At 41.3% G+C, this 25,282-nt stretch overlaps 1 protein-coding gene across 4 annotated transcripts in view; it reads right to left on the bottom strand.

Annotated features, from left to right (window-relative positions):
• Positions 1-8,723: 8,723 nt before the first annotated feature.
• rims1b (regulating synaptic membrane exocytosis 1b) overlaps positions 8,724-25,282 on the bottom strand; it is an 87,963-nt gene continuing 71,404 nt past the window's right edge. For 3 of the 4 annotated variants that reach the window (XM_085355217.1, XM_085355216.1, XM_085355219.1), the window contains 9 exons: positions 24,347-24,450; positions 24,055-24,215; positions 23,689-23,838; positions 18,147-18,364; positions 11,764-11,908; positions 11,175-11,287; positions 9,523-9,624; positions 9,195-9,334; positions 8,724-9,077 (listed from right to left, as the gene is read on the bottom strand). In XM_085355217.1, coding sequence (XP_085211343.1) covers positions 8,859-9,077; positions 9,195-9,334; positions 9,523-9,624; positions 11,175-11,287; positions 11,764-11,908; positions 18,147-18,364; positions 23,689-23,838; positions 24,055-24,215; positions 24,347-24,450 — 1,352 coding nt within the window. In that variant the 3' untranslated portion in view covers positions 8,724-8,858. The remainder of the gene's footprint in view (positions 9,078-9,194; positions 9,335-9,522; positions 9,625-11,174; positions 11,288-11,763; positions 11,909-18,146; positions 18,365-23,688; positions 23,839-24,054; positions 24,216-24,346; positions 24,451-25,282) is intronic. The other variant, XM_085355218.1, reaches the window with a different exon arrangement.

The raw sequence follows: 25,282 nt of genomic DNA, 5'->3' as shown, positions 1-25,282 counted from the left end.
GAGCTGCTTTATCACCCTCAGAGCTCAACTCTGCTCTGTATTCCTACAAAACTACTCCATCTACTGGTGCATCGGGCAGTCTTTCTCAGTGATGCAAGAGAGTCACCAGCAGATTCCAGACACAACATCAGAAGAGTGCAGTCCTGGGAATGATGATTATGAAGCATTATGAAACAAGCGGCACTGAAAACGGCTTCATTTTGAGCTGCAAATGATTCTGGTTCTCATTCAGTTTGACATTTAAAAATAAAATTCGCATGAAGCTGTTTGCTCAGATGAGTTTCAGCTTACCGTTCCCATCTTCATGTTTCCTGGCACAAAAACCCCAAAGGGTGGGCATATATAAACTGGTTTAAATTAGAACAACCAATTTAATTAAGGGCTCAATGTTTTTAAAGTCTGAAATGTTTAGTTTTAACTGATAGGTGATTTTTTTAATTAAATGTTGCATTAAAAAGTTGAATAAAGACCTTTGTTTTGAGCCTTTTACTGGTTTTGACCACAGTCATAATGAAAACCCATCATCATTTAGCTTTTTTCATTACTCATCCTATGTCTTGATTACTATGTTTATGTGACTCATTTCCAGAGCTTCCTAATAGCAGCTCAGTTTCTGTATGAAATGTGTTGATCTGAAATGTACCGACCACCAGTGATAGGAAACATGAGTAGAGTCCTCCTCCACAATTATTTATTCATTTATTTTTAAATTCCAACTTCAAAGCCAAAATCTAAAGAATATTGCAGCATATTTTGGACCCATGATTGGATAGAAGTATGAGTATTACATCAGCCACAGTTTGAACAAAGCAATAAAAATGCTCTACTGTAAATAAATTTTAAAAAAAGAGTACATTTCAGATTTACTTTTTCCCATTTTGTTAACAGAAATATAACTTAAGCCAAATGTAACACCTGTGTAACCACGTTCAGTTACACCTCAGTGTAACTGGCTGGCTCAAACTACCCCTCAAAGGAAAGATTGTATGACAATTTCACATGACTCCAAAACCCTGATTATAGCCGTGTGAACTCTAAAATGAAGTGCTGGAAACAGACAAAACCCTAACATGGTCAGACTGTGCAGTAAGAAAGCACCTAGAAAGTTTAGAGAGGAAAGGACTAGTGTTAGGAGGGTCATAATCTAAGATTAAAGATGAGAAAATGCATGTTTGTAGGCTCAAAACCAGAAACATGTCACCTTAAAAGATCAGTATGAGAGCACACAGCCTAAAAACCCACGCAATCACAAGTAAATGCAAAACTATTGTTTCCAGTGAAGCCACTTAAATAGAGAGAGGCCCAAATTACTCAGGTGTGTACTGCTTCCTGATGTCCTTCCATTGTCTGCTCATTGGCTCCTGAACCAGGAGGTCAAACCAGCCATACAAGCAGCAACAGAGTATTTCCATTAGATTTCACTTTAATAGTTATTTTTAAAGGTGATGTTTCCTTCCTTTTCCTGTCATATATATTATGATAGTGGATGATTATATTAAACAGATCCAAAGTTCCAAATATCCTGTCGGCCCCGCCCCTCCCTAAGCCTGGTTTTGCTGGAGGTTTCTTCCTGTTAAAAGGTCGTTTTTCCTTCCCGTTGTCACCAAAGTTCTTGCAGATAAGGAGTCATATGATTGTTAGGTTTTTCTCTTTGTGTATTATTGTAGGGTCTACCTTACAATATAAAGCGCCTTGAGGTGTTGTTGTGATGTTGGTGCTGTATAAATAAAACTGAATTGAATTGAAATAACGAGGTCAGTCTATATTTAGGTATATATATATATACCTATATATAGACTGTATAGACCTATATATAGCTCAAACCTATATATAGGTTTGAGCAGCACCGAGCATTCTTCAGACTGCTCTAAACATTTGGAGAGTGAATGTGCCTCATCTGGTCATTACTGATCTCTGGCTCTAGGAAATCTCTGGCTGTGAGGAGAGCCAATCTACTTCCTGTTAACCCCATTGTATAGGAACTAACTTCCGCTCTAGCTGAGTGTTGAACAGGACAAAAAGAAATCCCACAGTTTATTAGACACTAGCATTCTGCTAATGTGTGTTTCTGTATCTCCATGCATGCAGAGGAGCAGGCGACTGTGGTGACTGAAAACGCTGCAGCTATAAAATTTCAGCTGCTGCTCGCTTCATGCCTCAAATAAAAATGGCAGAAGCTACAAATTGCTTTATGGTGGTATGATGTCCCTAAAACTCACAGAAAGGTATTTTTGGACAATAAAAAACAATTGTCTCAACCCTTCCATCAAAATGTATTTATTTATGGACTATTTCAGAGGAAGTACATTATTGTAAAAGTACTCTGCTGTGAGCACAAAAGCCCCACCCCCCTGCTGTAATTCCTTTTAGGAGGCGCAGTGAAAGATGGCTTTTAACAACTTGTTTCAGACAGAGGATGAAGTGTGGCACTGAAACAAGACCCAGAATGAGATAAATTAGCATTGTTTTGAACTGTGGGTCATACACAGCTACTCTGATAGAGTCCAAGAATAAAAATACGAGGCTGGAAATGGATAATCCTTTTATGCTGGTGTTCTCTTTTATAAAAATCTGCACCCTTTTTAATCCCACTTGAGAAGAAATAAGTTGTAACATGTTTTGCTGGAGGGAAAGCAGTGGTAAACTTACAACCCAAACTATCACTGGTCTCACGTCATCTCATCATGTGAGATGGTTTCTGGGTCCTGAACCTCATGCCGACAGACTCTCAGACTGTTTTTCCCGGCATCGCTCGGCTCACATGAGCCTTTCTTTTCCCAAAGGTTTTGTTTGTTTAATATTTTACTTGGGAAGCCCGTCTTCATGGATGATATTAAAAGTTAAGTTTGAAATGTTTGTATTCCACGTGAACTCATGGTTTCTTTTCCACCAATGCATGACCTTTGACTTTATTAGATAGATTAATCTTATTCCTGGGAGCAGCATGGAAATTTTATAGTGGCCTCTGACATGTGTGATCTACATGTGTCTTTTCCACGATGGTCTGTGTCCATGTTTTTTTTGTTATTCTCTTTTTATTAAACAACCTATATAAACACAAATAATCCAAAATAAACATATAATCAAGAACAGATGTAAATAATAAAAATAAATAAATAAATAAAAATAAGAAAAACAGACGGGTGTACCCTCTAGTGTGTATGTACTCGCACACACATATTCACTCACACACCCATATTCTTAAGCATACATACACATACCTACTTACATATGTGTTCACTTGTAGTCTCATACATACTAACATATACATATAAACACATAACGATTCAGAAATGTGGCATATATAGTTACAGAGATTCAAACAAGATCGGGTCTCCTTAACCGGATGTAGTGTTTCCATTTACCCCAAATTTCACTAAATATATCAAACTGGAGTCTTTTAATGAAGGTAATTCTTTCCATTTTAAACATCCCATGTACAGTCTCATGCCAATCACCCAGTGATGGAATTTTCACACTAAGCCATTTCTTGGTAATAATTTTACGGGCAGCCAAACTCAGGATACCATACAACTGCTTAGACATTTTATCTACATTTACTGAGTATAAATATCCAAACAAAAGTTCGTCCCAATTAAAGGGAAGCTGCATACCAAAAATAATCTGCAACTCAGAGTGGATCAATACCCAAAAAATGTTGATCCTTGGGCAAGACCAGAACAGATGAAAATGTTTTACTCCTTGGGCCCCACAATTTCTCCAGCAATTAGAGTGATTAAAATAATGTTTACTTTGTGCAGGGGTAATAAAAAACCTACAGATACTCTTCCAACCATAACATCTCCATGTATTAGAACTAGAAATTCTCCACTGAAAAGCGCACTGCTCATACCAAATGTTATCTGATATTGCTATATTTGTTTCATTTTCCCATTTTTTTTTGATGTAGGTAGTATTCCACTTCTTAACCTCTTGTATACCCTTGTACAATCTTGAAATCACCTTAAGGCCTGTGTCAGCCTGATAAGCCTTGACAAATATACTCAGAACAGGTAAAGAAAAAAGATCTGTTCTCTTAGGTATAAAATTATATAGATGATGCCTAATTTGTAAGAACCTAAAAAAGTCCGTTTTACTTAACTGGTATTGATCTTTTATTGATTGGAAGTCCCTAAGAATTCCCTTATCGTAAAACATACAATATGCCGTTAAACCTTGTCCAGACCATTTTTTATATCTTACGTCTAATTCATTAGGTAAAAAATCACTGTCAAAAGCGCACCATCTTAAAATCCTAACCTCTTCAATCCAATCATTCTTATTAAGAAATTGTAACCAGAGTTTTAAAAGTTAAGTTTGAAATGTTTGTATTCCACGTGAACTCATGGTTTCTTTTCCACCAATGCATGACCTTTGACTTTATTAGATAGATTAATCTTATTCCTGGGAGCAGCATGGAAATTTTATAGTGGCCTCTGACATGTGTGATCTACATGTGTCTTTTCCACGATGGTCTGTGTCCATGTTTTATACAGGCAGGTTATGACCCCTGATGCTGCAGCACAGAGGGAGCCTGGGGGCCCGGCTGCCAGGGCAAGGGTGGTGGGCGGGTCAGTGTAGATTGCCTGCAGATGTTGTTTTTGGGGGATCCTGTGGTTACTTAACAACAAGTGGAGCATAAATCTCCCAAGCTCTGTGTTGTATAAGAAACAGCAGATCCTTTTTGGTTAGATGGATCGCAGTGGCAAGACTGTGATGGTGTTGTATGTAGCACCACATGGTTGTCATGTGACTTTATTCACAAACAGAGCACTTAAGAACCTAAAATTGTCCTCCGTTCTCTCATCTCTGGTCTTTGAGACTTTACTTTGCAGAAGCCGTCTGTTTACAGGTTCCACTGTACAACAACAACATTTCATTGTTAAAATTTTATTCACAGCATGTCTTTTGTCCCGCCTTCCTTCTCTCAACCCAACCGGTCACGGCAGATGGCCCTGCCCCTCCCTGAGCCTGGTTCTACCGGAGGTTTCTTCCTGTTCAAAGGGAGTTTTTCCTTCCCACTGTTGCCAAGGTGTTTGCTCATAGAAGGTCATAGGATTGTTGGGTTTTTATCTGTATGTATTATTTTAGGGTCTATCTTACAATATAAAGCACCTTGAGGCGGCTGTTGTTGTGATTTGGTGCTGTATAAATAAAACTGAATTGAATTGAAATGGTGTATTGAATTAGAAAAATACCACTTAGGTGAAGGAAAGCAGCCTTACATGTATGTCTATACTGTGTGTGCTGAAGAACATATCTTGGTCTGAAATTACGCCGGTGTTCCTCACAGGATCACTCGAGGCCAAGGTAAAGCCATCCAGACTAAGTACCTGGTTAAATAACATCACAACTTTAGGGATTTTTGCATTAAAAAAAGACTGAAAACTCATTACATAAGAACCTTTTAGAAAATCTTTCTGGTATATCATGTGGTCACAAACTGTATTTTATTTGCTAAAATATCTTGGTCGTTTGAGGTTATAGCGCTTTTTAAATAGTTGCTGCTCCCTTTCCAGAAGGCGTCATCACACTGGTTACCAGCGCATGTTTGATTTGGCAGACTTTATATTGGATGCCCTTCTTGACCCAAACAAAAGCATGAAATAACAAAAAAAAGGAAATAAGGACGACATAATCAGTGCAACACATATTGATAAAAACTGCAGTTTCTCTTGTGGCCACTCAAGACTGACTTCTAAAGTGAGTCACTCTCCATAGACTCCCTTGTTGAAATAGCCAACTTTAGAGCAAAAATTATCATGCTTACTGCTTGCTACGCAAATTATTTTCCACTCCTTGATCAATTTATTCCTTAATGAGAACTGTTTAGGTATAAATATTACTATATTAATAATTATTAAGTAATATTACTATTACTCACCTGTTTAAACTTTATTAGCCACGTGTTTGTCTGAGTAACAGATAGGACACTAACTGTCTGCTAGGATTAACCTCAGCTAACTGAGCTCACCGAACTGGACATGTAGGCCATGTTGATTGCTGTAAGAGCTACTAGTATGGTCTGACTACTGTTTAGATTCCTAAGCTGTTATCTGCACAGACAAGTTAGTACGATGGCCACGGCGCATAAAAGTCTAGAATTTTGTTGTGCATGCTACTGTACATAGCACTAATTAGCGGGTATGTCCAGCAATAGACCCATAGAGTTGGTTAGCATTTGCTAACCAAACTAGCTAGCGTTAGCAGATAGCTCATCACCTTCTCAACTGAATAAAAGGGGGAAAAGCACATGTTGTTCTTTTATATTGTATCTAGAACTGATGAAAACACTTGAAATATGTTTTTATGAACTGTAATAAATTTACTACGGTGGGAACAGTGATGGCCCTCTCTCTAAAATAATGCTGCTCTGCTCAGAGATGCACAGACTGAGAATAAATATTAGCTTTCCCACAAACAAGGCACCCTGGCCTTTTGACATCATGTCAAATCAGAAAATTAAAAAATAAGCATGAGAAACAATCAAGGAAAACATTGGTATTTTTTTCCACACATTCTTTTTTATTTGTAAATCATAAAAATGAAATTTTTTTATATATAAAACATACACATCATTTGAGCCACATCTGTTATACAAACAAGAAATGTTGCAGTGAATGCTTTACTTTTTTCTGATTTTCTTGTTTCAGTGGAACACAGAAGTTGTAAACAATCAGCAATTTTTTCTCCTGTTAATACTGACAAGGAAAAAAAACCTAAATAAATAAGGAAAAAAACAGCTTCACTGGACAATGAAAAGAAATCTGGAGTGAGGCGGGACTGAGCATGGCGGGCCGGGCACAGACGCCGAGTTCGAAGCACAGAGAAGTGTTCAGACGAGGACTTTCAGACCCATCGCCGTCCCACAGCACGGTCCCCTCGTCACCTAAAGTACTAATCGCTCCTTATTATAAGACTTGGCCCCTTTTCTCAGTGAACCAAATGAAAACCCCGGGCATAGTGCTGAGTATTTACAGGGTGCGACTTTCTGTGCATCTGAGTTTATTCTCCGTGTCGTCTGAAATCATTATGTTGAAACATAATTCATATTTTCATAGATCTGATTTGTACATATTTATTCATACATCGTCCCAGCCCCTCGGAGGTATACTATGATGTGGAATAACAGTAAGAGGGGCTGCGAGGTCTGCTCAGTACAGTACAGTACATCTTCCAGAGACATCAATGTAATCTTGGGATTCGGTTTGAGAGACATTCAGCACCGGACTGAAGGACGTGGACTGGACTGCAGTGGATTTGGATGTCTTTGCGTAATGGGAATGGCTTCAGTTTCTTGGTTTTATCTCTTTAATATTCAAGTACGAGCAAACTGTACAACTGCATGCAACATACAAGCGGCCCTACAGTATGTGGAGCTAACACGCGTATCTAGATTTTTTTTGTTTGTTTGTTTGTTTACAAAAATGTGCATGCAGCTTGGAACGGGTTCCAAAGTCATGCTGCCCCTCCCCCCTCCGGGTGGGAGGAGCCTGCAGGCCGGACGGAGGATGAGCGTTGGCGTCCCGACGGATCGATCTGATTGGCCCACATTCACCGAGATGCACGAGGAAAAAACTGTGACAATATTTGTTGTTCTGTTTGCCTCCGAACGTCGAGACGAAACGATGAAGAGAACCGGTGACGGGAGGATTGCTGCTTTTTGTCCTTTTTTTTGTTTTTGATTTTTTTAGCTATGTATTATTATTTTTTTCTTCAAAACGTTAAACTTTTTGTTGTAAAAAAATCAAGCTCTTGTGCTTGTGTTTAAATTTAAAAAGAAAAAAATGTTGAACTAAAGATTGGATAAAAACCTTTAACATGCCGGGAGGGAGGGAATGTGCCTCCCAAAAAATGTGAAAAATTAGACGCCCCTGTCTCGCTCTCACATAGGTGAACAAAGATTTACGTTTTCTTTTTTTTACATTGACATTGTACCCTTGTGATATTTCAAAGTGACATAAATTTTACTTATTGGTCAACCTCCTGGGAGGCCTAATATACAACTATACAAAGACGACTGGCCTGCACGCTTGCCAGCAAAACAACGCTAATCTCACATGTAAAAATCTAACCTGTTCCCTCTTCCTGCATTACACTTGCAGACATTTAATAGCTTCTTTTTTTTTTTAATCTCTTGTATTTTATTTTTACTCTCCATGCACACACCAGACTGACAACATTATCATGAGCATTTTTAAAAACATCTTGTGCCAGTAGTAACGAAGGGAAAGAAATGAACAACAAAGCAAACACGCTGAAACGGTGCGGCTTCAGAGCAGCCATGGTAAACATATTGAAAAGAGGATCTTTCCACAGAGAGGGGGGGACCAGTAATGCGGCTCCGAGGTCTAGGCACCAGAAGAAGGCCCTGTGCTTCCAGACTGAGCACCCCGTCCCCCACACACGGCGGGGACGGGAATACCAGCAGTCTGTTGGGGTTCTGGAGGAGGCCACTGCAGGGAGCGCAGCGCCGCCTGCAGGAGCGGAGGGTGATTACCTCTTGTCTCGAGTCCATACATTCCGATGCTTTACATACATTTCTTTGCTATTGTTGATTCGGTTAAAAGCCACCCTGCTTCGTTTGGATTCTCTGGTACTGTCTGGACAGCTGCTGCACGGCTTCTTCAGCACACACAGAGAAAACACAGAGACTTTTCCTCGAATGGACATGAAACACTGAAATGCGACGCTCCCTACGACAGACAAAATTAACCGCGGCAGGAGTGATTGTCAGATTTCAACAAAGCTTTCTCGTGTTTCTGATTGTTGTTGTTCTACATTTCTGCCGTTAGTATTTCATTTCTCTCCGAGTTTTAGTTTTAGTTTTTTCTCGGTGGTGTAGAGCTGTTTGTCCACTAAGATCGGACCCCGGGCGGTCCGGACGAGCTGTCGAGAGACGACTGAGAAGCTCGTCGCGTCAGGGAGGCGAGTGTCGGATCCACCAGAGAGGATGGTGGGAACAGCTTGTACCAACCGATGACTGTGCTTGATAAGTCCAGCTCCTCCAATAAGATTTGTGCAACTCCCATGAAGCTTTTATGGTCCATGCGGCCATAGTCTCCCCATACAATCACCTGAAGGAAAAAATAATTTCACGTTGTCATGTTGCTCTGCTCGATTTCCGTCAGCATGAAGTAGGAGGGGGGGAAGCATTTAACTTTGTGATGAAGGGAAATAAATCTCCTGCTCACCTGTAACACTTTCCCCTGCGGGCTCTCCTCAAATAGCAGTGCTTGCTGGTACAGTGGGTCAAGTGTTTTCCGTGCAATCTTGGTTTTCTTTTTGGCTACGTACGCTCCATTATTCAGCAGATAGACTTTGACATATGGAGCTGACGGCAGAAACAGAGCAATAAAAAAAGCCATTAGTGGGAACACTATCGGCTCTCAGGGCTGGTTGTACGAACGCAAAGAACAGGTGAGCTTGAGTCGAGTGTATATACTGGATTATAATAACATGTGTGTGAGTGATGGAGGGATTAGTTGGTCTGTGGCGGCTTCAGTCAGGTTGGGCGCTTACCAGGGAGAGATTTGGATCCTGGCTTCTGTACAAGTCCTCGTGCTCTGATCACCTCCACCTCCAGCTGACCCTTTTTCTCCATCATACCGATCTGGATATCACCTAAAAAACACAGCACAAAAAATAAGAAAACAAAGAGCTCAACACCAACATCTACTACCGACAGGAGCGCAGACTTAATGCATAGGTAACACTCTCAGCCTGGCACAATTAAATTGATCATCATCAACAATAACAATAAAAAAGAACAAGATTAAGTACAAATAATCATAAGAAACAATAAAAATATAAAATTAATAGTTATAAGAACATGAAAACAGTCTCTCTTTCTCCCTCCCTATGTCCTGATTGTCGTGTGCACTCATGTGCTGAACATTGCTGCATTGTCCTACTGGAGGACTTAAATGCTCACATGGGCAATGACAGAATGATCTAGAGGAGTGTGAATGGGAGGGACTGGCTGCACCGCAGTTTCTCCAAATTGAACACAATGTTCAAGCATGAGGGTGTCCAAAAGTCCACGTGGCACCAGGACACCCTGCGTCGCAGGTCAGTGATTCATTTTTGCACTTCACCACCTGTTGGTGAGTTGCATCAGGTGGCAATGGAAGATGTTGGACAGTGAGGGTGAACTTGGCAAAGGCCAGAGTGTCAAGCTCTTCAGCTCTCACTTTGAGCAAAACTTTAACAGCATTCTGTGGAAAGCGGACCCTAGTGTGGCGGTAATCCCTGAATCAGATGAACAGCAGAGGTTAAAGGAGCCATCAAGCAGTGGGAGGGATTCTATCAAGCATGGTGAGCAGAGGCAGCTGACAGGTACCAACAGGCCAAGTGGATTGCAGCTCTTGCAGTACCAAAAAACTCAGGTATGGGAGGAGCTCAGCGAGGCCATTGAGCAGGACTTTTAGTCGACCTTGAAGGAAGTCCGGCAAATCGTCAGGTGACTCGAGTGGCGTGGACAGCTCCCTGCAAACACTTTTTATAGCAGGGATGCAACGCTGCTGACCTCAACTCAGGACATAGTTTGGTGGTGTGAGGAATACATCAAGGATCTTCTCAGCCCCACTGACAGACCTTCTGCAGTGGACACAGTGAATGGGGCGAATGAGATTTTCCCTGAATTTCTCAAGGCTATGTGGCCTGAGGATCTCGTGCTTGATTTTCGTAGATGATGTAGCTCCGCTGGCTTTATCAAGCAGTGACCTCCAACTTGCACTGGAGCAGTCTGTGGCCCAGTGTGAAATGAACCACGACATGCTGGAAAGATCACATTTCTCGGCTGACTCGGGAACGTCTTCCCACCTGAAGAAGTGGAGGAGAGGCTGGGAAGATGGAAGACTGGGATTGTCTGCTTAGATTGATGCCTCACGACCAAGAGAAGAGGATGAATGGCACAATCAACATTTAAAATAAAATACCAGAAATATCCAAAATATGTCAGAGAAATTCATGCTAGAAATACTCAAGACACACAAAAATACAAAGTAAAGTAGCAAAAACATTACAATACTAATGATTTCTGACATTTTCTGGCATTTTCTGATTCATTGTTAAATGCAAAAAAACCTTTACAACATCTATCCATGCATGCACAAATAAAGCTTTAAAAAATACCCCAAATAATTCAAAAGAAGAGAGAAGAGGTTTTGTACCGATGGCAGGAGTAGCCAGTGTTTGTCTTCCCACTAACTGAGCTGGTCCGAGTCCATCCAGGAAGTCACTGAATTGACTGCTGGCACCTAGATTCACTCCAGAAAAGATCAAGCTACCACAGAAAACACAAAACAGCCCATTATTAACTCTAAAAATCACCAACCTATATACAAATGTGTCATCAGTCTTGCTGATGGCCCCACTCAGTCAGCACATGTGGTGGATTCACTTTGCTGCCTCCAGGAGAATTTCACTTGCACTCATTATTTATAACAAGAAAAAATATCTACGTGATTGTCCAAGCGACAGAAAACACCCGGTCTTAATTTGACTCTGTCTGAGTTTTGGTTTTATCGTCGCCTCACACTCTCCACGCTGACTCATTTTTAAACTGCGTGCTCGTTATATTAGACTGTGTTTACTCTCAGTCGGCCAACACATACAGAAATACCCGCAGGCGGGAATGGATGTCTCCCTCAGAACATGCTGACATGCAGTCATTACTGTCACTCTAACTCATTTCATTCAGGACGTCTTTGTGACACAGAGAGTGCAGATGACGAGTAGCAGAGGGACGGGTTTACTGACTTCCCCTCAGAGTTGCAGCTGTTCATGCTGCCGTTGTTGGACTCTCTGCTGGGCTGCCGGCTCATGTTCCTCGTCAGCTCCACGGCCATGCCGGTCTCCGTGCTCCTCTGGATCGACGCTCCTTTCTCCTTCTTACTCTTCCCCTCTGGAGGTAAACGAGAGCGAGAGGAAGAATCATCAAGCAGACAATATTTTGATAACAGACTCCAGTGAAGGAATGGCTCTTTTCTTTAAAACCGATACCACAGGAAAGTTGTTAGGCTGAAGCTATAGATACTTACAACAATTAGGAGTTATACATTCCCCTCCCACAATTAAAACATGAACAAAGCAGAGGATATTTTTATTTATATGGCACCACTGCACGTTTTATATTGTTCATGGTTTGCGTTTGCAGATGGCCCCGCCCCTCTCTGAGCTTGGTTCTGTTGGAGGTCTCTTCCTGTTAAAAGGGAGTTCTTCCTTCCCGCTGTTGCCACGTGTTGCTCATATGGGGACATTTGATCATATTTGTTTCTATAACTAATATTGCAGTGTCTTTGACCTACAATATATACAAATAAAACTGAATTAAGAAGCACATGGTTAGGATGGATGGATTTGTGTCATTTGGCTTTAGGTATCATCTGCATAGCAATGAAAATGTATCCAGTGCTCTGTAACACTATTGAGGGGAAACATGTATAATGTAAAAATAGTGGTCCAAACATTGAGATCTGTGGAACGCTCCTCGTTTAAATCAACAAAACTAAATTTATGAGATATGTAGGATTCAAACAAAAACACCAGTGGTGCGTCTGAGTTTGTAATTTCGGATCAGTTGTGTGTGCTGTACTGAGGACGAGCAGGACAAGCACAGAGAGGAGTCCACTGTCAACGGCCATAAAACGATGATTTGTAACCTTCACTAGCTGTTTTAATGCTCCTCTAGATCATCATCCAGCTGCTTGACAACTACTCCTTTTCAAACAAATAATGGAATGATATTTTGTAATGATTGTGAAGGCACATGTTTGAAATGTTTGAAATAAAAATGAACTGAACTGAACTCTTTGGAGAATCTTTGAAATAAAAAGAAGGTTAGAAATTGGCCTATAATTAGCCAGATGGAGACAGATGGATCAAATAAGAGCTTTTTAGGTAATGGTTTAATTATAGTGCTCCTTAAAAACACAACACAACAAATGCACATCAAAATGACGTGAGAAAAGTTTGGAGACATTATCTTAATGTTTTTAAGTATAGATCGCATCCAAATATCCGGAGACTCAGACTCAGTTCACGCTTTACACGAACATTTTAAGCCTTGAAGGAAATGTGCAGTCGTGCACTGCTCTTGCCTTTGTAAAGAAAACTGTAACTTGTTCTTGAAAGGTGCTACTGTTTTTAAATAAAGATATTATTATTCTTGGTAGTCCCTTATCATGAGTGATTACTCAAATGACCCCACAAAGTGATTCATCTAGAAGGTGGAAAATCCCAGAGTATCAGGATTCACACAAAGATTTTGCTGTTGTGGTTTTGGAGTTTGGTCTAACTTAGAATAATGTTTCTGCATTTTCAGAGGACAGAGTTCACTCAGTGGCCTAAACAGTAAACCATTCATATGTTAGACAAAGCTGAATATCACAAGATAGCCCACAGATCCAGTTCAGGACTGTTTGATCTCGCTGTCTGAACCACGGTCAAAGTTGCGCCCATGTTCTGTAGAATCTGTTCACCAGCAGTAAACAGGAAATTGTTGGGCAGAAAAACAGCCAAAAAACCCCACTGTGTGGCATCTCGGACAGGGGCGCGTCTGCCTTCTGACTCATGATGTTGGAAAACAACATTTCTGAGCCTCCCTTTATCCTGTGTCTAAAACCTCACAGTAAATAGTTTAGAAAATACAAGTGAGCCTCTCTTACCTGCATTCGGCATCATCCATCATGACCAAGAGAGACTTTTTTACATTAGGCTGATGTTCGTCCTTTCTCTACTTCCTCTCTCCCCTCTCTACATCAGTGGCAGTGGGCGAGCGACCCCCTGAAGGCCTAATATTCTCTAATAGCTTTTTATGCCCTCTACAATGAAGAGAAGTACAGCATTTGGCTTTCATCGTACATGCCCCGGTGGTGGAAGTGGATGCTGGGCTCGGACGAGCCACACTCTGTTGTGTGACCGCGAGCCGAGCTGTGGTTGTTTGTCTTTATGACGAGCGCTGGGCCAGCGACAGCAGCAGAAGTTTGTCTTTTACAGAACAAAAGGACACTTTCAATTTGCGGTGCTTGGGTACAGTCTGTACCTCGGGACAAAATGCAATGAATATTTCTGTATGGATGTGGTTGTTATTAGCTTAGCTGTAGCTTAAGGGTTCAAACCTGCATTCTCTAAGTCGAAGTGATCGCACACAGTAGTTTAACGGTGCAGCTGCTGTTTTAACCATATTTTCTTTAGAGAAAACCAACAAGAGAAATCACCTAGACTCCTGGGTTTGGTTAAATTAGATAATGTAATCAAGGTTTGCACTTTGCATGTCCTTTTGTAGGCAAAAATGAAGAATCTGGAAAAGTATAGAGTCATATGACTAAAACTTTTGGGGATCCCCAGACCTCTGCCTCCCTGCCCCCCAGCTCTTTTGGAAGGACACCGAGGCGTTTCCACCCACTAAGAGAATCCACACAGCACCGAAGCCCTGTGGCCCCTCCTGCAGGCAGCAGGCCCACAAGAGAGCGGGCCTGTGTAGCTCTTTTGGGAAGAGCCCAATAAATAATGACATAGAAGTCACAATCCAGCATGCACAGCATTCAGTTTGTCAGTGAGCAGCTCAACGTTAAAATCTCACAGCATAACTGCCCCCACAGGGACTTGTATTTAGAAGAACAAACTACTTTTCTTCACATTTAGCAGCTCAAAGAAAGAAGTAGGGGTGCAACGATACACAAAATTCACGGTTCGGTTCGATACTTTGGTGTCACGGTTTGATATTTTTTCGATACAAAAAAAATGTTCATGCATTTTTAATTTGTCATTTATTAAAATTATAAATATATATTTTAACTCAAAAGTACAGTTTTTAAATTTAACCCTAACCCTTGTGCGTGTTTTTTATTTTGACAGCGAATGCGCACCTGCGGACCACTTATGTGCAGCCCTGGTTATTTAGCTCGTCATATTGCAGCCACAGAAATTCTTTTGTCCATGAAACCATAAAGCTGCACTTTCTTTTTGCCTTATAGTCTGATTTGTCATAACTTCTCCGTTTTGTGGTAAGCTTTTCTTTGGCTGTCACTTCTTCACCCCGACCTGTCTTATTTGGCTCAGCAGAACTGAAATGCTTTTACACGCGCACTCACATAAGCTCAGCGATTCTCTGCGCGATCAACCTCTCACATGTTTAAGCTGCGGGAGATTTCACTTGTCATGTTTGCATAGTAAGCTAACGATTAATAAGACGATGTCAGAGGAATTGGTGCACAAATTATCATCACTCACAGATCAGTGCTGTCGCTCTCTATACACAGTTTGCACGATTGCAAAGTGAAAGCAAAAAAACAAGCGCAAATTCAAACGCGATTTCAATATGTCACATATTGACAGTGGCTCACCGATGCCAATGACATAATTACCCAGCTACATTTCTGAAAGAATGCAAAAGCATTGACATATATTTTTCCTTCCTACAATAGCCGACGGGCAGGGCAGAGATAGATTTTGGTACCCCGACTGGAAAAATCGCTAGCCCCAGGATGTCAGGCTAGCGATATTGCGAGCCCTGTATCTGATTGAGGAATCACTCATCTTTGGAAAAGAGAGTTTATTACAGAGAAATGTCTCTTTCCAAAATAAAAGCTATACTATCCGCTTCTTCTGGGCTATATTCTCAGCAGCATAAGGAGAATCATGTGCTAACAGCTGTCTAAATGACTCGGCTAAAGTTAGTAGCATGCTTGCTTTTTTTTGTCTGCTTCCACTTGTCTTTGCACTAGGATGATGTCGGCGTAAATGTGCAGTCATATTCGTTGTGTTCCCACTAGTGCTTTCAGGTTAATCTCGTTGAAATGACCTTAACGCCACAACACGGCAAATCTCCGTTAACGAGCTACCGCCGATCGCCCCGTGCATGGGGCTAGACGGCCAACACGTTAACGAGCTAACTGCGCTAACACACTAGTTCCCACCCATGTAATTGAGCATTGCATGGCACATCCAACATACTGTTTTACTTTAGTCCATGACTCGCTTACCTTCAGGGTCATACGTCACATGAAAACCAAAATAATTCCAAACGCCAGATCTGAATGAGGGTGGGGGAGGTGCCCTGCGCTCTTCCTTCTGACTATGCTGTCTGTGTGGAGCACTCAGTGGATCTGCGCTTGACAGTGCAGCCTAGGCGGAGTAGTCGAACGCAGATTCACTGAGCGCTCCACACAGACAGCATCGTCAGAAGGAAAGTTGATAAAATAAATTACAAATGTTGTATTGTTCGATACATATGCGTACCGAACCGAAAGCACTGTATCGAACGGTTCAATACGAATATCGTTGCACCCCTAGAAAGAAGGTATGAAGGAATCTGAGTAGTTTGCTTCTCATGCATCTATTATGCATGAGAAGCATGACAGTGCCGACCTGAGGACAATAAAATAAATTCACTTGAGAAAAATGAACCGTGTGATTCTTCCAAGGTGAGCACGGGTTTTTTAACTGGACTCAAATAATCTTGACAAAGATTTTAATGTTGCAAAGTTTGTGTCTGTCCTTCATATACAACCCACTGAACCAGCACAAGAAGGAAAATATTAAAGGAAACACTGAAAGACTTCAGCTTCTGCAACAAGTCGATTCTTTGTTGTCCTCGTTGAACCACTAACTGTGTGTTTGTGTCACTGTCCTGGAGTTTTGTGTTTTAGAATCACTAAAAATCCTCTGTTTTGGTTTTAGTTGTGACTTTTATTGTTTAGAATTATTGGTGTATTGCTTTCAGGTTTTTGAGCTCTTATTACCTCTGTAATGTGGTTTCTGTTAGTGTTTGAATTGTTTCTGTTCTTAACGTTTGTGCTAAAGTTGGTCTAACCACCCCGGTGTCCTTTGGCATCTTAAGTCTCCGTTTCCTGTTTTATTTTGGTAGCTGGTTGCTACTTGTGTTTTGTATTTAATTTTACTTGCCTTGTTGTTTTAATTACTTTCAGCTCTGTCCAGTTTGCTTGGTTACCTCTGGAGTGAGTATTTACTCTTTTGGTACTCTACACCTATAAAATTAAAGGCGTCTTTTCAGTTTCTTTGAGTCTGTCTGCGTTTGGGTTTTGTCTCCACGCTTTTTGATTGCTTGCATCAAATTCACTAATTCCTTAGTTTAAGTCAAATTAAAGGCAAGAAGTTTGTCACTTGACAAATGCAGGCAAAGCACCAATGTGCTCTGACTTTCAGCCCAGTGTCATCAGAAAACTTGACCAGAAATCTGCCCCACTGAGAATTCGTGCAGCTGTCTGTGCACATGATAAAAAGCAGAGGAGAACGACTTAGCCTTGTGGGGAGCCAGAGTTTGAGATAATAGGATTGGGCATGCAGGCATTTCCAAAAGCCCACTGAACTCTGTCAGTTAAAAAAATGAAAAGCAACAATAAATGTGATCGGGTAATGTCGGGACTGCATCTCATTGAACGTGGAAGAAAAATCTGCAAATAAACCTCCCATGTAAGATTTTGGTTTTCAAGATTCTTATATGCGCTGTCTAGAATGAAGAGCTTTGCCCACTAGACAAGCAAACCGCAGTGAATCTAGTTTATCACCAATTAAGCACACGTCATGTTTTCAAAGATTTTCACGACAAAGGATGTAAGTGCAGCTGGTCTGAACTGGTTACTTCGGATTTTGGAACAGGCATTACAGTTGATGTTTTCCATATACTGGATATGTTGCCACCCTCTGCACACCTCTGAGAAAGTGCAGAAAGGATCTCAGTGAGCTGATTAGCACAGTAATGCAGTGTGTGTCCACAGAGCCAGCGGGCTTTCTCATATTAACCCTCTTCAATCAGGTTGGGACTTCTTGCATTATTAAAATATCATTCTGAGGCGTGAGAGACTTCCTCGCTCATTAACATTCCTCAAGAAGTCAGATCTTGCAGATTACATCATGCATTTAATTAAACTTTACATATTGTACCTTTAATGGAAAAAAGAATGCAGGTTAGCAGAGGATGGAATCAGATTAGAGAAAGCTTTTGGAAAGTGACATACAGCAGATGGATGTTATGGATGTTAGGTATCTCCACCCTCTTTTCTAAATATTGTCATGTCTGCTTCCAAAAAACTAACATGGTCCAAAATCTTTAGTTTTAAGTTTTTTTTTTAAATACAGTCCTATGAAATTCCAGCAAATCCCTGAAACCGCCGACTCACCGGGGCCGCTGATCTGCGACGTGCTGCGGCTGCGACGGTTGCCAACGATGGCCACCACCCGCGCGCTGAGGCTGGAGCGTCTCTTCTTGCTGCCGCTGCCCACCGTGCCCAGCGCCGTGTCTGATTGGCTGCCGTCTGTGCGCTCCTGGGTGTAGATCTCTCCGCTCACGCTGGAACTCTTCAGCATGCTGCGGCCCATGGACGCTCGCATCTGCCGACTGGAGAGAGAAGGCGAAGCGTGACTTTGTGACCTGGTGTGTTTGATAGATGTTGTTATTAAGCTCTCTTTTACTTCGAGTGTACTGTACCTTTACTGTGGCACAACAACAAAAACAGCATGACTGATGGGAGGTGGGGATGACGAACATTGCTGAGGGAGCGTGTTTAATAAAAGAGCATCAAATAAAAGTCTGGAGTCCCAAAGAAAAGAAATGCAGTATAATCATCAACGTGTCACATGAGTCAAAACTCAAGCTTTACAAGCCAAACTTGACATCTTACAGTTTTAATGTCATTAAACATGTCGTTTAGCCTCATGTCTGCTCTGTTGACCAATCTGAGCACATTAAAATTAAGTTTTAAGACTAAAACTTAATTTCCAATTATAGTTTCAGTTAATTGTTTTTTTCTCCTGTCTAGTTTTTATTTGTCACATTTTTCCTTGTAAGTTAACTATAATAGGCTTTTAAGTGACATCTACATTCCTAATCATTTGACTCATATAAAGGAACTATATGTTTGGCCCTTTATGTTTTCTTCCCTATTTAGACACTTCTGAAATAATCGAAGCCAAATCATAAGTGGTTGGTAACAGAGCTGTGCTGTGAAACCCTCAAAAAAAGAGAATAAAAATGAAGTAGAATGTTCCAGCAGTTTATAGCTGAGCATATTATCTATTAAAGTTCAGTCTTCTTAAACAAGCCACTACACACGGACAGAACGTGTCCAGCAATCGATGCTGTCTCCTAGGGATTCGGAGGAGCTGTCGCATGTCCATCAGCTCAGAGGGGGCCAAAGTACTGCAAGAGAGTCCAGCTACGCTGCCCCTATCACCCAAACTCTCCGCTCCCTGTGGGTCCCTGACAGCTACAGCCCAGTGACCAAGAGGAGAAAGCGGGAGGGTGGTTTGAGGCCTCTCCACCTCTCCCTGCAGGGGAGTTAGAGAAGGGCGTGTAGAACAGGGGTAGGGTGGAAGGGGAGGATCCAGGTCTTGAGGGTGGAGGGGGTCCAGGCAGTCACAGCACAGGATGCATGCAAGGAGGGATCTGAGACATGCGAGGAGGATTACACAAACACAAACACATATAAACAGGCACAGGGGAAAAAAATCAGTCTAATCACATTTGCTGTTTTTGGCTAAAAGGCTTGTGATTTGTGTGTGTGTGTTTTTTCCAGCTCATTTTTAAAATGTCAGCAGGAAAATTTATGCATTTGTCTGTTTGTGTGGTTTTATTCTGAAATGTCAGCGTGTCTGACCACAAACGTCTATGCAAACAAATGCAGTAGAAGGCAGGACTCACAAAAGCTTAAATGAGCAGCAGCTCATCAATTATTAGGAATTAGGAAGGAGAACTACATCAAACATGTGGGGGAATTAAAGAGGAAGGATAGGTTAAAGGACAGCTGTAACAGAAAAAGATGTAAAGACTGTCTAATCTCCTCTGTATGCACTCAGTCACTTCCACAAGCCATCATCAAAGCGGCCTGGAGGAGACGTGAAAATATCCACTGAATGCTTGCATTAATATCCAGCTCTGAGTGAAAACTGACCCGCGGCCTGCAGTCGATGTGCATCAACTCGTTACTAATTCCTGCCCACCCTCTGTCTAAAAACACATTACAGGCTTTCTGACACTGACCAGCTTTTATAAATGTAGTCTGACTCCACTGTCTGCTTTTAAAATCCAACTCTGTGTTTGAACTGAATAAAATGCTGCTCAGTCCATTACACGCGTTCTTTGTTTCCAGCATGCAAACAACGGGATATGAAAATCTGAAAGCCTCACTGTAATACTAGACCTCTCTTGTTTTCGAACACTGAGGGACTCCCAACGGAAGGCTAAACAATGTCAAAATGGCTCCTGCATTACCCGGTAATGCATAACCAGTACACCGACTGTGCAGCATTACCACAATTAAGCCAGAGTTCCTCTACCAGCTACACAAGGCCTGATTTGAAAGTGAGTCGCTCCCCACGGACTGTTAAAATGTGCGACTGTGTGCAAAGAACTTGTGGTCTCTGCAATTAGATGGAGTCAGTCTGCTACCAGTTTACAGTTGAATGGGGTCAAGTTTGCAATTACATGGAATCTGTTTGTGATACGGAAATTAACTGTGATAAATCAGCAAAAGCTGCAAATCTGTTGTTATCTAGATGGCAACAGAGCAGAAATTCACATCAAGTGGTTGCATGTAAGCCAGAACCTCGAAGGTGTGAAACTGAAATATGGAAATACCTCCACAAATACTGACGGAGTTGCTGCAGGACAGGAATTTAACTGCAAAATGCACCACCACCACCACCACCACCACACCAGGTGGTTTTTATCTTTCAGTAATACATTCTTTTCTTCTTTTGCACATCTAATTTTTCCTCTCTGTAATTTTGAGTTTGAATGTGCAGCCCATGGGAAAAATAAGCGGACCCCTGTGTCTTAAATTAATATGCAAACCTCATTTTTTGAAGGATTAAAATTAGTGTGCTTCTGTGCTACACAGTAACTTCTTTTTTTCAGGTAATGCTCTTAACAGTGAGTCAGTGACATCAGTGTCACTGACTCACTGTTAAAGGCTGTTATTTACTTTAATATTCCAGTTTGATTAGGCAGATGTGTCAATGTGTGTTGAGTTTTTCACACATCAGTGAGGTGGGGATGCTGTACATCAGAATTTTCTCTCTCTGACTCATAGATCCCAGTTTGTTCATTTTGGCCCTGAAACTATTAAAGGTTGAATTAGTTTGTTTTCAAGTTGAGATTCTTATACTTACAGGGCTCGTTTCAAGCTAGCACCTCCTAAGATAAATCTTAAGGTTAAAAACTGCAACGATAAAGCGAGTTTGGTGTTGGACAAATGGGTCCATAACAAAATGATTGTAGGTAGAGGAGTAAAGAGCCTTTGGGATGAACAGAAGCACTGATGGAGAGCGAGGCTCGGCCTTCCTCACTAATGTGTCTGAATGGGAAAAAATCCCCACAAACAAGTCTTCCCAGAAGAGTGAAGGCTCAGAGAATCTGATTAATGCCTGCTGACGGAGCTAATGTGACTGTCCACATACTTTTGGCTCTGTGCATGTGACTGTGGTTGCTTTTGTTTTACTGGTGATAAACTAAATAAAGAAAATAATCTATTCCTAACATACAAGCCTCTGACATCCGAGTCCGAGCTGCTTTTAAAAAACCTGGTTTGGATTGATCTGTGTAAAGAACGCCCGTCCTTTTTTCTCTTTTCTCTCACACCTCAATACATTAGCCAGCTAATAAGCTGCACTACATCATCACCTGGCTCACTGTGGAGCAGTGAGATGGGGTCATTTGTCCTTGTCAGCAGTCTGTTACTGGTCAGCTGCTGAAGTAAGTGTGTGTGTGTGTGTGTAGCTGTATATAAGGAGACTAAAAAAGTCTCTTTTGAAAGAGGTTCTATTTCACTTACTTCCAGCATATTTTTGCTCTTGGATTCAACTAGAGTAGCTCTGTATGACTCACAGTACCTCCTTCGTCCTCTGCTGGACCCCTCCTTCAGTTCATCCTCTGTCTGAAACATCCCATTTAAGCTCCCTTTTCCTCTGTTTTAGAAAACTTTCTTCCAATCGGCTGCAGAATTCAACAGCAGCTTGGTGGGACGTCTCTGTTCACACCCCGAGCTTTGTGATTAAGATGACCATATTAGGTTATCTGCTCTCTGTGACATCATACAAATCCAAGGGTAGAAAAAACAGCCTGTAATTGAGCTTTAAAGCAGCCTTAAGTCTGAACTTTTGGCTGACAGGAATTACTTACACAGTGACCTCATGACTTGAAACATTGGCCGCCGTTTTTAACAGAATGTAACTGACAGAAAGTAAGAAACGTTTTAAATATCTACTTTCAAAATAAATATTAAAGTGAGATCTGACAGACTCTTTCCCTCCTAGTACCCTCTTCCTAAAAAAAGGTTCCTTTCACTTTTTTTTAATCGGTTGTTTTTTCCCCTCTATTTTTAGCCGTCTCAGGTCAACTGATGTTGATCCTTTTGGCTCAGCTTCTTATTTTCCCAAATGTGTAGTGTTAGTTCAGCTGGTGCTTAATTTTGAATTATGCAACTCGTGTTTGTGTTAGCGATTTATGTGGAACTCGTCTTGGTGCTGACTTTTGAATCCACCTATGGCTCAGGGAGGAATAATGATTAGCACCACAGATGGGACTAATGCTGTTAACGTGATTAAAAGTCATCAAGCTGTGTAACACAAAAGGACATTTTTTTAAATGTGTGTTTGCAGCACCCTAAGGTTATCTTAATCTTAATAACAGAGAAAAAACTTTTAGGTGGAGAAAAATATCTTAACATGTTGAGGCTGACTTGGAGTGCTTACCTGTTTTTATGGAAATGAATCAAAAGTATACTATTTGATTTAGCAGGCTAATAGCTTGAACAGTAACAGTTTTAAAAAAAGAAAGTCTGAGTTTAATTTTAAGTCCAGGCTCAGATCAAACATAAGCCCGCCGGGTTGATGGTTAAAGCAAACAAATCTGCTCACACACTGTTAAATTTTCTGTTCTCGACTTGGACTTTCAGGTGTTTACATCCACGCTCACCGCCGCTTCTGACGTTCAGCAACATGAAGTGGATAAGTTGACAGACACGGGGTATAAAATTCAGTGTTCAGGCTGCACATTTTTACAACTGGAGAATGTAAAAAATCACTTACAGCAACGTGAAATCTAGTTCAGGGATGTCTAAAACTTTGAACTCTGACCTTTCTGACAGCATTAAGAGGTTTATCTACACTTTTAATCTTGAGATATTTTGAGACATCTATAGATAGATGTTTAGATCTACAGATATCCTAGAAAAATAAGTGCCAAAGTGCTCATTGTGTCACAGTGATAAACAAACATGATAGAGAAATGCTGTTGTAATAAATGAACTCTTATAAATGTGTAAAATTACAGAAAATGTTTTGGTGATCCAAAAATGTTCCTTCACTTTTTTCAAAGCCACCCAGTGGGTGGAGTCTTTGCCGGACTGATCCTGGACCCCGGGCCTTATGTTTGTGATCTAGTTCTCCTAATTTGTTGTTAAAGCCACTGCAGATGGGTAACAGGAGTTACCCATAAATATGGAGATTTCACTGGAGATTTCTTTCTCCAGAAAGAAAGGTTCCACATCTACATCTACAATAAACTATAATAAACCACCTCTATATAAACTGCTTATGTTTCCACCTTTAATAGCTTCTGACGGCCTTTCTTTGGACTTGAGAGGTCTATGTGGACCTAGTTGTGCAGTGAGCAGATGGACCGTTTGCCATCATGGGTGGATTCACCGTGTGACAACTCTTTACCTGGACTCTCTCGTGTCTCCTGCCACAGTGTGTCTCCTGTGCTTCAGCTCCTCGGAGAACTGCCTCTTTCCACCTTCGTTCTCCTCCTCCTCTCCATCCACCCCCCACGAGATCCTCCTGTCCTTCTTGTCCTCCTCTAATGACTTGGATCTGAGTTATGTGTGTTTGTGCGTTCATGTGTTTGCGTGCGTGTGGGTGGAAGAATCAGAGCATGCAGAAGGACACAAACATGCAACGGCAAGTGGCGTGCAAGAAAAGGAAAGACAGACTGTGATCAGCATGCACTTCTCCGACATCTGGGTTTAATTAGAGTATTAAAAATGATGGCTGTGGTGTTAAAAAGCAGCCTTTACAGTCACAACTGACCTGAGTCGTCCCCCGGGCCGTTCTGATTGGATAGACATGTAGCTGGTGCTACTGAGGCGGGAGGCACTGCTGGCACGGGAGATCGCCGACACGTCGCTCATATCGCTGTCTGAAGATCTGGCCGACATGTTGTCGCTGCTGCGCCTCTGTTCTGCATACATCTAAAGATGGAGGTAAAGTGAAGGAGGGTGGGAAGCTCAGTACATTTGTTCAAACTGAGGACGAATAAATAACAAATACATTGTTTATAAAGTCCAGAAGGAAGAGGTGAGCAGCGAATACAAACACTCACCTCCCGTTTGGTCTTGAGGTTTGTCTCAGGGTCATGGGAGGCTGAAGGCCGGTAGGAATGTACTTTCATCTGCAGCTGTCGGGCTCGCTCCTCCACTGCGAGGGCTGAGGCACAACATTTTTAAAAAGACAAAGGATATGGATAAAAGCATGTCACTGAGAAAAAAGCAAAACCCATGAAGAAAAATAAAATACACGTGTTTTAATTGGATAGTGTTTCCTGTGGATGCAGGACATGGGTTCTGACACTAGGTGGAGCATTATGTGCACTGGAAACTCCATCAGGAAGACTCAAAGACACTTTAGATCTGCACTGAAAAAGTATAAATTTCAAATTCCAATCCAGGTCTTCTGGGAATGCCGGATTTGGATTTATGGTTAGGTGAAATCCTACTTTAGTGTTTAAAAATTTATCTTTGCAGAGAAAACCAGTGAATGTGAACCAGAAGGACACACATATACTGTAATAGCACTGGAAAGTGAGGAAAACTGACATAGGCTAAAGTTTTAGAGGGACTAAAACCAAATTCCCTGAAGTTAATGCTTTCAATCAAACAGCTGTTAAACTTATTTTACATTTTAGAGTTGCACAAAAAATAAATTCCCACCTGAGCGCATATTCCTAAACGCCACAACTGTGAGAACACCAACAACCCGGAGCTCTTTGGAAAAAGAGCCACTTGAGAGAATTTGGAAATATACTAAGACTCTTGGCGCCATCAGCAGGCAAGTGAGTGCTGAGAAATCTACCAGACAGTGACTGATGTTTTAAAGTCTGATAAAGTCTTAAAATCTAGCTAATTTCATGCAGCAGAAATTAAACTTAAGAATAATACTGTCATGGTCGTGGGTCAGGATAAAGACAAGCTGTGGAAGAGAGCCAGAGATTAATAATAACTCATAATTAAATGCAGAGAGGTGTATAAAAACACAGTGA

This window comes from Diplotaxodon limnothrissa, linkage group LG6 (genome assembly GCF_057381915.1).
Source record: "Diplotaxodon limnothrissa isolate DT_005_m linkage group LG6, D_limnothrissa_male_GT1.1, whole genome shotgun sequence".
Taxonomy (NCBI): Eukaryota; Metazoa; Chordata; class Actinopteri; order Cichliformes; family Cichlidae; genus Diplotaxodon; species Diplotaxodon limnothrissa.
This window is presented reverse-complemented; position numbering and strand designations above follow the sequence as displayed.